Source organism: Mus musculus, chromosome 2 (assembly GCF_000001635.26).
Source record: "Mus musculus strain C57BL/6J chromosome 2, GRCm38.p6 C57BL/6J".
In the NCBI taxonomy this organism is placed as follows: domain Eukaryota; kingdom Metazoa; phylum Chordata; class Mammalia; order Rodentia; family Muridae; genus Mus; species Mus musculus.
Genome location: NC_000068.7, coordinates 35,703,825 through 35,718,334, shown reverse-complemented (window position 1 = coordinate 35,718,334; position 14,510 = coordinate 35,703,825). Strand labels below are relative to the sequence as shown.

General features: G+C 52.2%; 1 protein-coding gene across 16 annotated transcripts in view; it reads right to left on the bottom strand.

Annotated features, from left to right (window-relative positions):
• Dab2ip (disabled 2 interacting protein) overlaps positions 1-14,510 on the bottom strand; it is a 172,549-nt gene that overhangs the window by 12,660 nt on the left and 145,379 nt on the right. For all 16 annotated transcript variants that reach the window (XM_006498305.4, NM_001114125.1, XM_006498304.4 and 13 more), the window contains 7 exons: positions 10,534-10,687; positions 9,423-9,521; positions 7,963-8,517; positions 5,325-5,469; positions 5,085-5,229; positions 2,830-3,066; positions 1,063-1,264 (listed from right to left, as the gene is read on the bottom strand). In XM_006498305.4, the coding sequence (XP_006498368.1) occupies positions 1,063-1,264; positions 2,830-3,066; positions 5,085-5,229; positions 5,325-5,469; positions 7,963-8,517; positions 9,423-9,521; positions 10,534-10,687 (1,537 nt within the window). Of the gene's footprint in view, positions 1-1,062; positions 1,265-2,829; positions 3,067-5,084; positions 5,230-5,324; positions 5,470-7,962; positions 8,518-9,422; positions 9,522-10,533; positions 10,688-14,510 lie in introns of those variants that run through there.

Below are 14,510 nucleotides of genomic sequence, written 5' to 3'. Positions count from 1 at the left end.
GCAACAGTTCCATCTCACATTCTTGTCACACCCTATTGCCTGTGTGACAACACTGATCATTTTCTGTACTTCCTGCCTGGTTCTGAGACCCATGGGACAGTGACCAGCATACTGGCTCAGGAACGGAAGGAGGGAGGAAGTCATGAGCAAAACTGCATTCCTGCAATTTCAACAGCAAGAGTGGCAGCGAGAAGTGGGTGAGATACAGTGTTCCCACTACAGGATACTCCACTGCACTAAAAGGCCAGAGGTAGTGGTGAGTAACGTGACATGGGAAGACACTCACAATGTGGATGAGAGGTACAACAACCATGTACAGCTAAGTTCTCACTGGAAAACAAACTGAAAGGCAGAAACCCACATGTACTTGTGCCTGAATGTAAGGATGTGTCTATGAGATGGCAAAGCAATCACCTCCAGGATGGACAAGAGGCGGGTACCAGCCTGGGGTCAGCAATCATCACTTGTGTAAAGTGATTCCCTAGCGCCCTGGAAAGCAAGGTGAGTTAAGAAGTGGTTCCTGGTAAACACAGTAGGCTACAGCCACTGAGATCAGCAGGGCTCCAGGCTAGGGAAGGGTTTCTTGGGCCAGGTAACTGAAGCAGCGTCAGGCATGCAGGGACTAATCCTGTCCACTGACAGCTAATGGCAATTATGAAACAGTTTCTTTTTTTTCCTGAATTTAGGACCAAACTCGGGCCTTGTACATTGCCACTGAGCTCTAAGTCCTGCTCTACAGAGGTTCCCAAGTCTGATCTGTCACATGGAGGACCTCAGTATCCTTTCTTTCTCAGTACCTACAAACCAAGAGCACGGGCTTTTTCAGTAAAGCAACTAAGTCAGACCCTCTCCTCTCCCGCTTGGGTAAGGAATGAGCATCACTGTGTACCTGGGCTATCAGAGCTGAGCACACAGGGGTAGACCTGGACCTAGTACGCAGAGCTAACGGCTATAACGGCTGGGGAGTGAACATCCAGAGAGAGCCCCACTACAAGCTGATTGGCCCACAGGTGTAGGGCCTCCAACCTAGCAGATATACCATCTAACCCAGGCAACAGGCACCTGATCAAGCTGGCTGACAGCTTCCCAGAGCAGGGAGTGCAGGCTAGAGAGCTCCCGGCCCAGGTCTATGTAGCCCTCGAAGCCTGCTGTGTTGGAAAGGGTCTCGGGGTTGGAGATCTCCAACAGGAAGCGCTGCATGTTGGTCCACTCGTGCTCCAGGAACTGGTTCATGAAGGACATGTATTCTTCCTTGCTGCCAAACCTGGACAGAAAAGGGTGGCCAAGGTGAGGCCCTTACCTGAGTCAGATCTCATCTCCTTCCTCACCATGGCTGCTGCCAAGCAAGGTTCGGAGTCACTAGGGCCTTCTTCTCAAGGCCAAGACCACTCTACCCTCTTCAGAACGGAAGTCACTAGAGTTTTCCGTGTTTCCTCTAACACTGCCCATTATGGGCTCCTGCCTCTTCTCCTCCAGATTTGCAAGCCAAGCACAGAGGTCAATTTCAGATCCACACTTGGCTCAGGGTTTTAGTCATCAGGAACACCCCCAAGACCAGTGCCCTCCTCCGGATTCCCCTTTCTCAGGGAAGAGACCATCATCCACTGGACAAGTCAGAGGTCTGGCAGTGCTGTCAGCTCCCCTTCGGCCTGCTGACCTGATCTTCTAGTCACCTACTATCTGTCCCTAGGCCACTGCCTCCCCTCCCCCATGCCTATCATTTTTAACTGAAACCTGGCTATAGCCTCCCTCAGTCTCTCTTATCAGCCATACCATGTTCAGTGGAGATCCTTTTCAGGATCCAGAAGAGGTAAGGGCCATGTTGTGTGGTCCATCTCTGCACCATGTGGCCTTCAGGTTCCTGTGGCCCCCATGGGTTACTTCTCATCTCTCCTAGACTCCTTTGGTACCAGGCCCTTGCCATCATGCCAGCCTCTGTTCCTTATCTGAGCTAGATGATTGGCCTTCCTGTTTTTTCTCCCCACAAGCCTTTGCTCCCCTGAGACTCTGTCATTCGTCTTGGTCCCACCCTTTTCTCTACTGGACTTGCCTCATGCCTGATCATGTCTACAGTCAGGGCCCAGCTCAGACAGACCTGGGCAAGGGCTCAATCCAACTATGAATTAATTATAAGACTACCCAGCCCTGCCACTTTAATCTACTCTGTCTATAATGGCAGCCAAGGGGTTCAGAGAGATGGCTCAGTGGTTGAGAGCACTTGCTGCTCTTGCAGAAGACCCAGATTCAATTTCCAGCATCCACATGGTACTTCACAGCCATCCCTAATGTACTTTCTGTGCGTCTGATGCCCTCTTCTGACCTCTGTGGGCACCAAGCACTCATGTGTTATACAGACAGACATGCAGGCAAAAACTCACACATAAAATGATTAAATCTTAAACAAACAAACAAACAAACAAACAAAACTTCTACAAAACCACCAGAAGTGCTTTACAGGCAATCATTTTGGCAGCATTAACCCAAGTGCCCAGCTACTCAGGAAATCAGCCATTCATTGCAAAGTGGAGCTTGGTGCTAAAAGACATACGAGAATCCTTATGGCATATTATGATAATATGTTAATTCAAAAAAGCAGAAGGAAAAAATATCTTCTCTTCCCACCTCTGAAACCCAAAGAAGCATACCAAACGGCACTGCACCACTGGGAGGGTGGCTGTGGGGGAGGGTTTATTCTGAGGTAAGTGGCGGGGGAGAGACTAAGGGGGACAGAAACAAAACCAAGGCCTACTTCACTAGTCCAGGCCAAGGTCACACATGCACCAAGTTTCTGTCCCTGTGTACTTCAATCCCATGGGACACAACACTCACTTGGCAAAGTTGGCCAGGTTCTGGGTGACTTTGGCAATGAGCGTGAGGGTGCGAGCCGTGCGGTCGTCAGGATACTCCTGAAGCAGGTTGAAGAGCGAGGGTGACATGATGGCAGGGCACAGGAAGCGAAGGAAGAGGGAGGCGCTGATGAGCCGTTCACTGATATCTGGCCGGCCTCGGCTGCTACACTCCTGCCGCCATGAGGCGAACACCTCCTTAAGCTCCCGTGGGAAGACGCTGCATAGGAACAAAGATGGGCCTGGGGGTCAGATCTGTTTGAGTCACATGGAACCCTGAGTTCCAACCACAGCTCTATGTTGATGGTGGAATGAGCTCAGGGCTCTGCAGCCACGAAATCTCAGACATTTAAGGAAACAGCCAGCCAGGGTGGGCAGAGAGGCTGCTCAGCAGACAGGGTAGACTCTCAGTGAAGGGTCCAAGTGTGCTGAGCGTGGAGGCGGGTGGAACTGGCTCCATGCCAATATAAATAGCAAGAATGCCACTACAATCGCGCTCGTCCTCCCAAGGGGAGCACCTCTTTCTGCTCCAACAATAGGCTTCTGGGTCTAGAGGCATGAAGAAAGCCACAGGGCAGGCAGATCGCTGTTCCTTGGGCTCCTATTTCTGGCTATCAAGACTCATCCCTCTGCCTGAATGATGTCATAGGAATCTGGGTTTCCCACAGAGCTCATGATGACTGGACAGGGAGTCTCCCCAGCTAGCGAGAACACAGTCTGTCATGAACTAGCTGGGGAGAGAAACAAACTTTCCTGGGGTGACAGTTAAGAAGGCACTAGCACAGAGTTCTTGGCTCCATTGAATACCCACTTTAGGTGAGTTTCCTACCTTTTCACCCCAGGGCATACCAGACCCCAGTGCTCCTTGGACCTAGTCTACTACCGACTCTGTCCTGAGCCCAGCAGACAGGACGTGGGGCAATAAATGAGGCAGAGTCAGCAAGGCTGCCTAGTGAAATGGGGGTAGGCAGTCTACTGCCAGGTGATGTCTACTGATGGTCTTGTCCAGAAGAGAAGTCTCTTCTAGATGACAGAAAGAAGAGACTCCTATCACAGAAGGTCTTCCAATGGAATGGAGAGCAAAGGTTGAGAATGCAGCTTAGTGGGGAGATGACAGTGTGTTCCGAGGGTGCTCAAGGCTCTACAATTGTCCCCTTACCCCAGAGAAGCATCGCATGCAAAACAAGCTGAGGGACCAGGACAAGTGGGCACTACCACAAGCACTGGCCACACTGACCCCTTCCTAAGGTCACGGTTTACCCAGGAGGCCTGCCTTTGCCTATCTGTTGGGAAAGGCAAGCACTTCCTGTGGCACCTCTGAGCTAGTGCTTCTGACTGCAAGGGTATGGACGATTAGGTTACATGTAGGGCCAGACTATGTAAGATCAAAGGAGACGACACGGGAGAAAGAACCAGACAAATGTGGAGATATGGCTTTGGAGTGGCTTGGGCAGGACGAGCATAGCTCTGAGCTGAGATGATGGTACAGGCACCTAAGTAGCTTCTCTCATGTGGATACAAACTCAGCACTGTGGCTGGCAGCAAGGCCTACAAGGTCAGTCCCATGTGTGCTAAGCACAACCAGGGTTAGCACCAGGCCAGCAAGGCGTCATAAATGCAGCAGGTGCCTAGGAAACCGGCCTTAAGAGAAGCTTCCCAGGAACGAATTCCAGCCCCATTTGTAGCCCCAAACAAGTAACTCATTTCTACTGTAATACTACCCCTTTCTTCTCTGCTCTGTTTCAGTCAGAGGACTAGCTAGTGCTCCCTCAGTTGATACAAGGGTAATAATCGTCAGGGACAGGCAGATGAGGAGCCACTGGAGCAGTGCCAGGACACCAGGGCTCTAGCTCCATGTTGCACCGGCGCACTGACATTCGCCTCTGCGTGTGCAGGGTGCTCACCAGTTGTAGGTAGAGAAACAGCCATTTCCAGGTTTTACACTCTCTCTCTCTCTCTCTCTCTCTCTCTCTCTCTCTCTCTCTCTCACACACACACACACACACACACACACACACACACACACACACCTTACAGGTATTCTTGAGTGCTTTCCTATATTTAAGAACTCAAAAAGGGGCGTGACAGGAACCTGGCCGTCCAACAACCCAGTGGAATCAGATGCTGGCACCCAGGGCAGGAGTGGGGGCATTCAGACAAAAAAAGATAGTCAAGATGAATGGAAGGGAGGGATTAGGCCAAAAAAGGAGCACACAGCTCCCAACAGGTGGCACTAACCAGTAGGAGTTGATGATCTTGCAGAAGGCCAGCTCACAGCACATCTTGAGGTTGCCCTGGTGCTCAGGGAGGTCAGCGGATGAGCACTTGCTTGGGTCCACTTCACAATTTTCATCTGACTCATACAGAGCTTTGATGAACTCACCTGTGGGCGGGCGGGTGAGCATGGAGAAAGCAGTGAGGGTCTGATGAGCACCGCCCAGCCCTTGCCACCTGCTGGCCCTGTAATGTCCCCACTACCTAGTGCGTCCTGCAGGTACTTCTGGCCCACAAGTTTGAGGTATTCCTCGATGGCCTTGGTGGCCAGTGTGTTCTCCCGGAAGATGAGGTGCTCATTGTCCCCACAGCGGTCCACCTCTGACATCATCAGGTCTGTTAGAAAGTCCTAGGGAGGCAGAAAGGGAGCAGAGTGGAACTGAACTGAGCTGAGCTGGCAGAACCATCACTGTCCTTGGCTGCTGGACAGCCCAGCTGACCATGGGAAGACACTGGCAGAGGAGCTGAGCTGTACCTTGCCTCTGGCTGTGGTATCTGACAGGATGAGAGCTCCCTTCCTCTCAAGCCCAAAGTCTACAGGGCAGGAGACGATGCCCAGCAATCTAGCATGGGCCAGGGTTTCTGGAGTTCTCAAAACTCATTTCAATGTGCCCAACTTTTGAAGATCTTTTGAAATACAGAATTAAGACCTTAATCCAGGAGGCCAGATGACCAACAAAAGGAAGGGCTGAGAGATAGGTGGGTCCAAGAGGAAGCTATGGTTGACAACCCCCACCCCCACCCCACGCACATCTTGGAAATACAATCAGAGGTAAGGACCCATCCCTGCTGAAGCAGCACCATGACTTCTATCCAAAGCCACCATCTTCCTGAAGTTCTGTAACAGCTCTGGACCTCAGCACTGGGGTAAGACATGAATCCTAAGAGGTGGGCAGCAGAAGAGAGAAAGCAAGGCACAGAGCAGATAGACAACCTGCCCAAGGCCCCACAACCATCTGGGGTCACGTTCTGCATCCAAGATCACAGAAAGTTCACTGAGAGGGGAGTCCTAGGATGGGAACTGGAAAAGCACACAGCTTAGACAAGCAGGACCTAAGAGCGAGCAAGAGGTGTCAGGACTCAGGTCTGGGGCCCTCGGAGTGCAGCTACATTGGGAGGGCAGTGTCTCACAAACAAATAGTCTTCAGCATGAGTTCTATCTGGTTCAAGAATGCCCTGCTAGTTCTAGATTGTTCCTGAGGCAATAACCCAGAGACATCAGTTACTTCCTACCCCTTCATTCTCTGTGTGCCTCTTGGCTACTTCATATATCAGCTTCCCAAGCCATAGCAGCCCTTGGGACTGGGAGCTAAAAAGACTCAGCAGCAGGGAAGGTTAAACCTTCCAGCTTACTCTCTTCAAACTCCCCAGAATCTCTAGCCCACCACCACCAGCAAAGCCAAGCCCGGCTGTATGGGCTGGAGAGCTGGTTCAGCAAATAAGAGCACTGGCAGCTCTTCAGAGCCAGCTTTGACTCCTAGCACCCACATGGTGGCTCACAATCGTCTGTAACTCTAGTCCCTCTTCTGACCTCTGTGGGAAGCAGGCATGTATGTGGTGCTCAGACATACATGAAGGCAAAGCAAAGTCCCTGTACATATAGAATTTTAAAAATGTAAAAACCAGACTATAACAACAACAAAAACCATGCAGTATTTCAAGAGTTGGCCTAGCTGGCAACCTACCCAGCCAGCCTGAAGGCAGGCATATGGGGAAGAGGGTCCTGAAGACATGGAAGAAGGCAGCACTCTCCCTAAGGAAGTCCTTTTCCCTCCCTGTCCTTCTGCAGGGCCAGTCAGTCCAGCAGCCAATGGAGGATGCAGAGGACAAAGGGCTTCCAACCAGGGCCTCCCCCTGCCAGGGCCTCTAGGAAGAGGTTAAGAGTTGATCAACGGTTCATGGAGTCTTAGACCACTGAGCTCTGCCCACTGAGCATCCAAACCCAGTTCCCCTCTTGGGCCTCCCTGACTACAATAGGCTGGGGCTTAGGACATTACCTCAAAGTGACCCTCTACTCCCATCCTCATACAAGCCTTCGTTCTCAAAACTTTATCATTCCCTGGCCCGTTACCTCAAGTCTCCCATAGTGCAGGGGCTAGTAGAGCTCAAGTCCTTTCCTCTGACTCTTTGTGGACAGCAATTCCCAAGGGACAATGAGTGGTGACTGGAAAGCATCTCACCACACTAGCAAAGCCCGTTAGAACCATGCGCTACTGAAATGGTGTGCCTCCTGGAGATATTCCGTTCTCTAGACCAGTTAGGTGGAGCCAAGCTGTGTCCTTTCTGGACCATGATCAAGAGTGGCAAGCACTAAAAGGTGGCAGCAGCAGCAGCTGGGTACCTCTGGCTCTGAAGCAGAGCCCAACTGCACGGCTTTCTAATCCCTATTTCTACAGTCACCAGGACCATGTCTGGCTGTGCATACTTAGGAAGTGTGCATACTTGTACACCTGTGTGTAAAGCTCCATGTGAAGGCGTGGGTTGAGACCAGGGCTCTGAAGGTAGCTCATCTGTTGGGAATAGCTGCCAACCGGTATCTCACTGGTATGTGGGTTTGGGCTTACATGCTGGAAGAGTCCAGGCACACTCCAGCACGAGCACAGCAGGGGAGCCCACTCAGCGCTACTAGTTCTGGTCTATTCTCTGTGCAAAGTGCCTTCAGGGCGCGGCACTGCTACTGGTAGAGTACAAAGTTTTCCCAACGCATGGCACAAGGCTCAATTTTAGGGAGCCCATGTGGCTGAAATGGATATACCCCAGTCCTCCGAAATGAAGCAGATCATAACACCCCAGATCCATCAAGCGTGGACAGCCGGCCTTCCTGCAGCAGCGCCACACTCACCTTCACCTTTCCCGTGCTCTGCAGGATGTGCACCAGAGCCGACGCCATCTCCTCCTTGGTCTTGGCACTGAGGATGGGTTCCAGGGCTGCGCACAGCCCCAGGTAGTGGTTAGTGATGTGCTCCGCAAACTCCTTGTACATCTCCATAGGCAAGATGCTGACGGTCTGGTAGCGTGCCTTGATTCGGATCATGGGCCCAGGGCCTTTGCCACCCTTGGGGTTGGGTGTCACCACTGGGTACCACTTCTCCACAAACTGCCGCCCAGCCACAGAGGCGGCAGGCAGGCTCACCAGGCCCAGGTAGCTGTTGCGTTCCTTTTTCTTTTTCTTGTCAGTCTCCCGATACAGGTGCACAGTGACTGTGCGTAGAGGCGGCAGGTTATGGAACTCAAAGTGCTCTCCCCAGAAGACATTGTCCGTCTTGAGCTTGCTTGTGGTACGGGCATACAGCACATCGTCCAGGCACAGTTCACATAGATACTTCTTCTTGGCCGGCAGATCCTTGGCCTCAATCACCCACAGCTTCAGGATATGCTCCACACGCCGGCTGTTGTCCTGCATAAGAGGGGTCTGGAGTGGTCAGTTGCGGCTGTTACCTATCTACCTGGCCAGCCCAGAGCCTAGGATTCCTCCAAATTCCAGGATGAACTGAGTGGTGAGATGTATGTGGCTTCAACTTGTCTGCCCTCCTGATCACTAGCTGGCTTACCAATGTAAGCCCCCTGGGCCCAGGCTTGCTTTCCCAGAAAGCAGTACTAAAGTAGCCCTGCCTCCAGGTGAGACAGGGGAAGGAAGCCAGCACAGTGCTTCCCCCTTACAGGTGGTGGCACCAGTTCCTCAGCCTCCTGGTCTACAAAGCAACTTTAGAGATGACTGCTGCTAAGACCCCTTCTTTAGTGATGTCATGGTAACCAGGACTTAACTTAGACCCACAGTCATCTGGGAAGGTAAGACACAGGAGCCCTAACAGCCTGGATTGCAGTTAGGACTCCAAGCAGATGGAAAAGTCCAGGGACAGTAGGATGTAAGAGGACACAAGGGGCACCATGTGAAGAAGGGTGTGAATGTTGGAGCTAGAACAGAAGTACTGTGGTTGGCTAGAAGGAAGTGGTTCTGAGGACCCCACTTCTAAAGGGAAACCCAGCTGTCAGAAGTACCTAACAGCTGTCATAGCTCAGCAACTCCAATTGGTCCCAGGCCCGCTTGCCCCCTGCCCTACTCAGGAGTCATACCCGTTCCTTCGAGTTGCCCCTGCCCCTACTCAGGAGTCATGCCCGTTCCCTCGAGTTGCCCCTGACCCTACTCAGGAGTCACACCCGTTCCCTCGAGTTCCCCCTGCCCCTACTCAGGAGTCATGCCTGTTCCCTCGAGTTGCCCCTGCCCCTACTTAGGAGTCATGCCTGTTCCCGAGTCTGGGCTTGGCCTCCTCTTTCATGCCCCACAGGAGCAGGTACAGGTACCTTGTTGGGGTGCACTGCTCGCCTCAGGTTCTCCATCCACTTATCGCGCTCAGCGGCTGACCGGCAGGAAAAACACTTGCTTCCTGATGATGTTGTCACCTGTCAAACAAGATGGTGTTAGAGGGGAAGGGACCACAAGGCTGGACACCTACAGAAAGCACGAGGCCACCATGACTGCATAGCAGCCTAGCAGCCACAGGAAGAGGCAAGGAGGAGCTGCCAGAAACCCCATGAACCACAGGTGGCACACTGGACCCCACTGTGTCCCAGCAGGTCAGCAGTGGGAAAGTGGCGAGGCTTCTGCTATGGGCTTTGGGGCCTGCTTCCTCATCCCTGGCCTCCCTCTCCTAAGAGAGGCAGAACGGTGTGCCTGTTAAGAGTCAGAGTGCACACATACCCAAGCACAGCCTCCCTAAGGCAGACCATAGGTTCCCGGAGATAAGCAAGGGTCAGATTTATCTAAACAGACCCCTCCTGGGGTTTCCTTTGCTAACCAACAATGACAACAACATCATAAAATGCTAACAAGTGCTAATCTAGAGAAAAGAGAGCTGACCTTCACCCTCCACTGCTGGTATGAATCCTGTTCACTTCCCAGTTGCAACCCCAATGTTTTCCTGGTGTGAGGAATTTGGCCAGAATTGCCTTCACTGACCAGGCTACTCCCAGCAAAATGCAGGTTCCACTGGAGAAGGCAGACCCACATCTAGGCACTAGTAGGTGTGATCATTCTGTAGCAGCCTTTGCTGAGACAAGAGGGTAGACCCCAACCCTCTCAGGCTGTCCCAGATATGGACACTTGAATCCAGAGCCAGTGTGACATGGCCTGAGTCTTAACCCAGAAGAATAAAGGGTCACAGAATACAGTAGATGCCAAGAGGATTCCACATTAGACTCCACTGGGTTGTCATTACTAGGCTCATTCCTCTACCAGAGGGTTCCCCCCAAAGTATAATTATTGGGAGTGAGGACAGTATATAACTTGGAGTAAATTGTAGACTGTTCCCAAAAGCCTGTAAAGTCTATGACTGCCAGAGTCATAGAGCCCTCCAGGAGTCTGCGGAGCAGGCCTGGCCAATTTGAGTAGGGTAGAGCTGTGGTAGACACCCACCTCGAAGCAGTAGTCCTGACCCAGGATGCTGCTGTGAACGGGCTTGATAATCACCTCCTCCTCCATGCTGAGGTCCAGGGCCTCCACTGCGCTGCTGGGGCTGAGCAGGGACTCGTGTGACCGAGACTCCTTCAGCCTTGGCATCAGATGGGACCTGAGGAGGTGGTTAGCAGGGATGTCACACAGGGCCTGAGAATACCTGCATCAAACAGGTGTCCATCTGTCCCTTTGTCTTGCCTTTGCCTCCAGTGCTCCCAGAAAAACCCTTCCTCCCAACCCCCACACGCAGTCTTGCAACAGACAAGTCCGGAGGAATGTTACAGCTCCTTTACCCTCCACACTGCAGTCTGAGTAAGGATTCCTTTGTCAGAGAGCAAGCTGTTGAGGAGTCTGTGTCTACTTGGGTTAGGGGCAGGATCTGGCCAGGCTCTAAAGTGGCCCCACAAACCTGCAGGAAAGAGCTGTGACCTTGTAGTTTTCTGGGGCCTTTTCTACTCTGCCCTCTGTCCAGGCCTTTGTCACTGCCAGCAAAGCCCTTTCTCATGCACTGCCCCATCCTGCCAGCCCCACAATAGGCAGGGGTTCTCCCATAGCCTCTGGATAGCAAGGGCCTCAGTGTTCTATACAGCAACAGAAACACTGACTCTAGGTTAGGGTCTGTATACCACCTAGTAACAGGTAAAGACAGGCTCAGACTGGCTCTTGCTAGGCTTGGCCCTGTAAACGTTGTACATCTCTTATGCAGCCCCAAGTAAGCCATCTCCACTTCCCCAGACCCTTGCATGAAGAGCCATCCAGGCAACCCCAGGAGACCCACTCAACCTTTCTACAGAGACTCTCCAACCAGTAAAAACGTGGCTTTCTGGGGGCTCTGAAGAGATGGGCAGACCCAGAAGGGAGCTGAAGCAGGTTAAAGTTGGTCAAAAGTGTACTTCATGTTCCTTCAGCACTCCCCCTGGGGGGTGGGGTGGGGTGGTGACCTGGCCAGGCCCTGTCGCCCAGGACCAGAGGGTGCCAGGCTCCTGCAGCCCACCAGCATGTGCCTGAGAAGGCAACTGGGGCTCAGGAGAGAAATGGACATGTGTTTCTGTCCTGGACCTAACAGGTCCATCTTGTCATCCTCTCCTGGGATGCCCCATGTTACAAAGGTGAACCATGGTCTACCTGCCCTGCAATGCAACTCTCACGGCTTAGATGGGCTTTTCTTTAAACCTGAATCCTGGCTCCAAACCCTCACCCCAGCACTGACCACTGCTGTAAGTGGGCAGCCAACCTCACAAACCATGTAACTCCTAACTCAAGGGAGGATACCTCCTGTCTCAGATGCTGGGGAAGTCAGTTGGCCTAAGAAAGAACCAAGACCCAGCACTCCTTTGATCTGATAACCAGGTTGTAAAGCAGCAAGGTGAAGTCAGGATGCTTTCTAACCCAGCTGGGAGCCAGATATGATGATGCGGAGCCTGGTCAAGAAAAGGGAGGAGCTGGAGAGCTGGGATTACCCTCTGGTGCTGGAGACAGGAGTGTGAGGCATGCTTCACCACCCTATGCCTGCTCAAATGAACCTAGAGCCCAAGGAACCCAACAGGCCAGACCCTATAAACAACTAAGGCTAGACTCAGTGGTTGTAAAACCTTTACCTCCACCCCACTTTTATTCCCTGTGCTGTCCCAGTCATGATCCAGCCGACCTGGGCTGACCTGGGAAGATTCCTGGGGAAACAGAGCTGAAGGGAAGCTCAGGGCCCTTAAGGCTTCTAAACTAGTTCAGCCCAACTGGCTATAGCTGAGCAGTCCTGGCTTGCCTATCTCCCCAAAGGGTAGCCTGGAGCAGAGGTTACATCTCCAAGGCCTCCCTGGCCACCTGCTCCTGTGTAGTAGGGCCCTGGTTGGTGCTGGCAAGACTCAAATGACCATACATCTGTACTTCCTTTCCTCTGAGCTTGGCGTCAGTCTGCCCTCCAGGTTTCTAACACATACCGATCTCAGGTCTTACTCTACACAGGCCTAGAAAAAGCTGGGTGCTGCAACCAACTAAGGTATGGCTGCAGGGACAATTGGTAAAATGAATAGACATTTAGTAAGAGAAATACTCATTCAATCATGTCCTAGATCTGGCAGGACCATCTCATGGCTTCAGAGCAACCTCTCCAGGAAGCCAGCCCTGCCCTATGTCTGCAGCACCTCTGGGTACTTGTCCCATCAGTCTGAGCCAAGTCTATTACCCTACCATGCCTTCCACTACACACAGAGTTGGGCCAGTTCTCTCTCACATCCAGCCTCTGACATGCCAGGCTGATCAAGAAGTTGATCTGAGTCAGGGAGGAAATTCGCATCCCCAAATTACCCTGGCTCTAAGGGGTTAGTGAGTGGTCACAGCTTCCCCTATTGGAATACTCAGGTGAAAGGTGTGCTTAAATATGCCCCACTAGCCCAGGCTGGACACCTAGCTGGTTCATCTCACACACCCCTACCAAGAGCTTCAGCTACCCACCTACTTTCCAGAAGGAGAAGGTGGGCTCAGGAAGCTGTTTGATCTGTCGGAGGCTTCCCGCAGGAAGACCTGCTCACTCCGGTTCTCAGGGCCTCTGCCACTCCCCACTCCTGGCTGACCAAGCTGGGTGAAGCCAGAAAGCTGCCAGTGGCATGGCCATCTAGCTCAGGCTCGTGGTGACTTCCTTCCCTGACCTCTGTATAGTTGATGGGGATCCGAGCCTTAGTCCTGGCAAAGTGACTCTAGGGGAGGCAAAATGCCTCCAAGTGGGACACTGACCTGGGGATCAACTCCAGCCTCCAACTGGGCCTGCACCTGAGGACCAAATCCACAGTCCAGGTCTGAACATTTCAAAACAACAGGAATACTGTGTGTGGTGGTTTGAATATGCTTGGCCCACAGGAATGGTACTGTTAAGAGGTGTGGCCTTGCTGGATTAGGAGGTGTGGCCTTGCTGGAGGAAGTGTGTCACTGTGAGGGTAGGTTTTGAAATCCTCCTCTTAGCTGCCTGAAGAACTCAGTCTTCTGTTTGCCTTCAAAACAAGATGTAGATCTTCTCAGCTCCTCCAGCACCATGTCTGCCCAGATGCTACCATGTTTTCCCCCTCCCATGATGACAATAGACTGAACCTCTGAACCTGTAAGCCAGCCCCAATTAAATGTCCTTTATAAGAGTTGCCATGGTCATGGTGTCTCTTCACAGCAATAGAAACCCTAAGACACTGTGCAACTACACTGTATTCAAAAAAAACTTAGGTGTCTATAACAGGCCAAGGTCTCAAGCCATATGCCTACCTTCACAAGAGAAGAGCCAGCACCCTAGGAAAAGCCTTAACCCTGGGCTACCAGCCACATTACATACATCACCTCAAAGACTCTTCAAAAGCCCAAGGGACAATGCTGACCTCAGCCTACAAAGAAACAGAGGCCAAGATTCCCACCCTTGAAGTGTTCTCTCGTCCGTTTCCTTAGCTGAGAAAGGAGGGACTCTTGTCCCAAGAAGAGAACAACAGGACTGGGCACACAATGAAGAACAAGATGGGGACTCACTTCCTAGGTCTTTTGAGTTGTGATGGAGGTTAAGAGGTGTCCCCCTAAAAACCACAAGCTTCCGTTCCAGCCCTGGTCCCACACTCTGGGCTGCTGGCTGGCATCCCTCTGCCTGTCCCGCCTGTACAGGCCCACTGCTCACTGGCCTGCCCCACCCCAGGGACTCCTGCCATATGTCCTCAGCAGGCTTCCAATGCCTGACTACTCTGCCTTGGTTCAACCAAGTTCAACATCCAGCTTCAAGACCTTTCTTCCATCAAGTGTTTCTCAGATCCCCTGAGTAAACAGGGACATCTGCCAGGCCATGTTGGGAAATGTATCACGTTGTAGTTCCTTTGCCAGGTAGGGGACTTCCTGTGGGTAGGCTGTGTTTGTCTTATCTTAGCCCCAGTGCTCAATGCCCAAGACCCCAGCAGCCAAGTTCAGCCATATCTGAT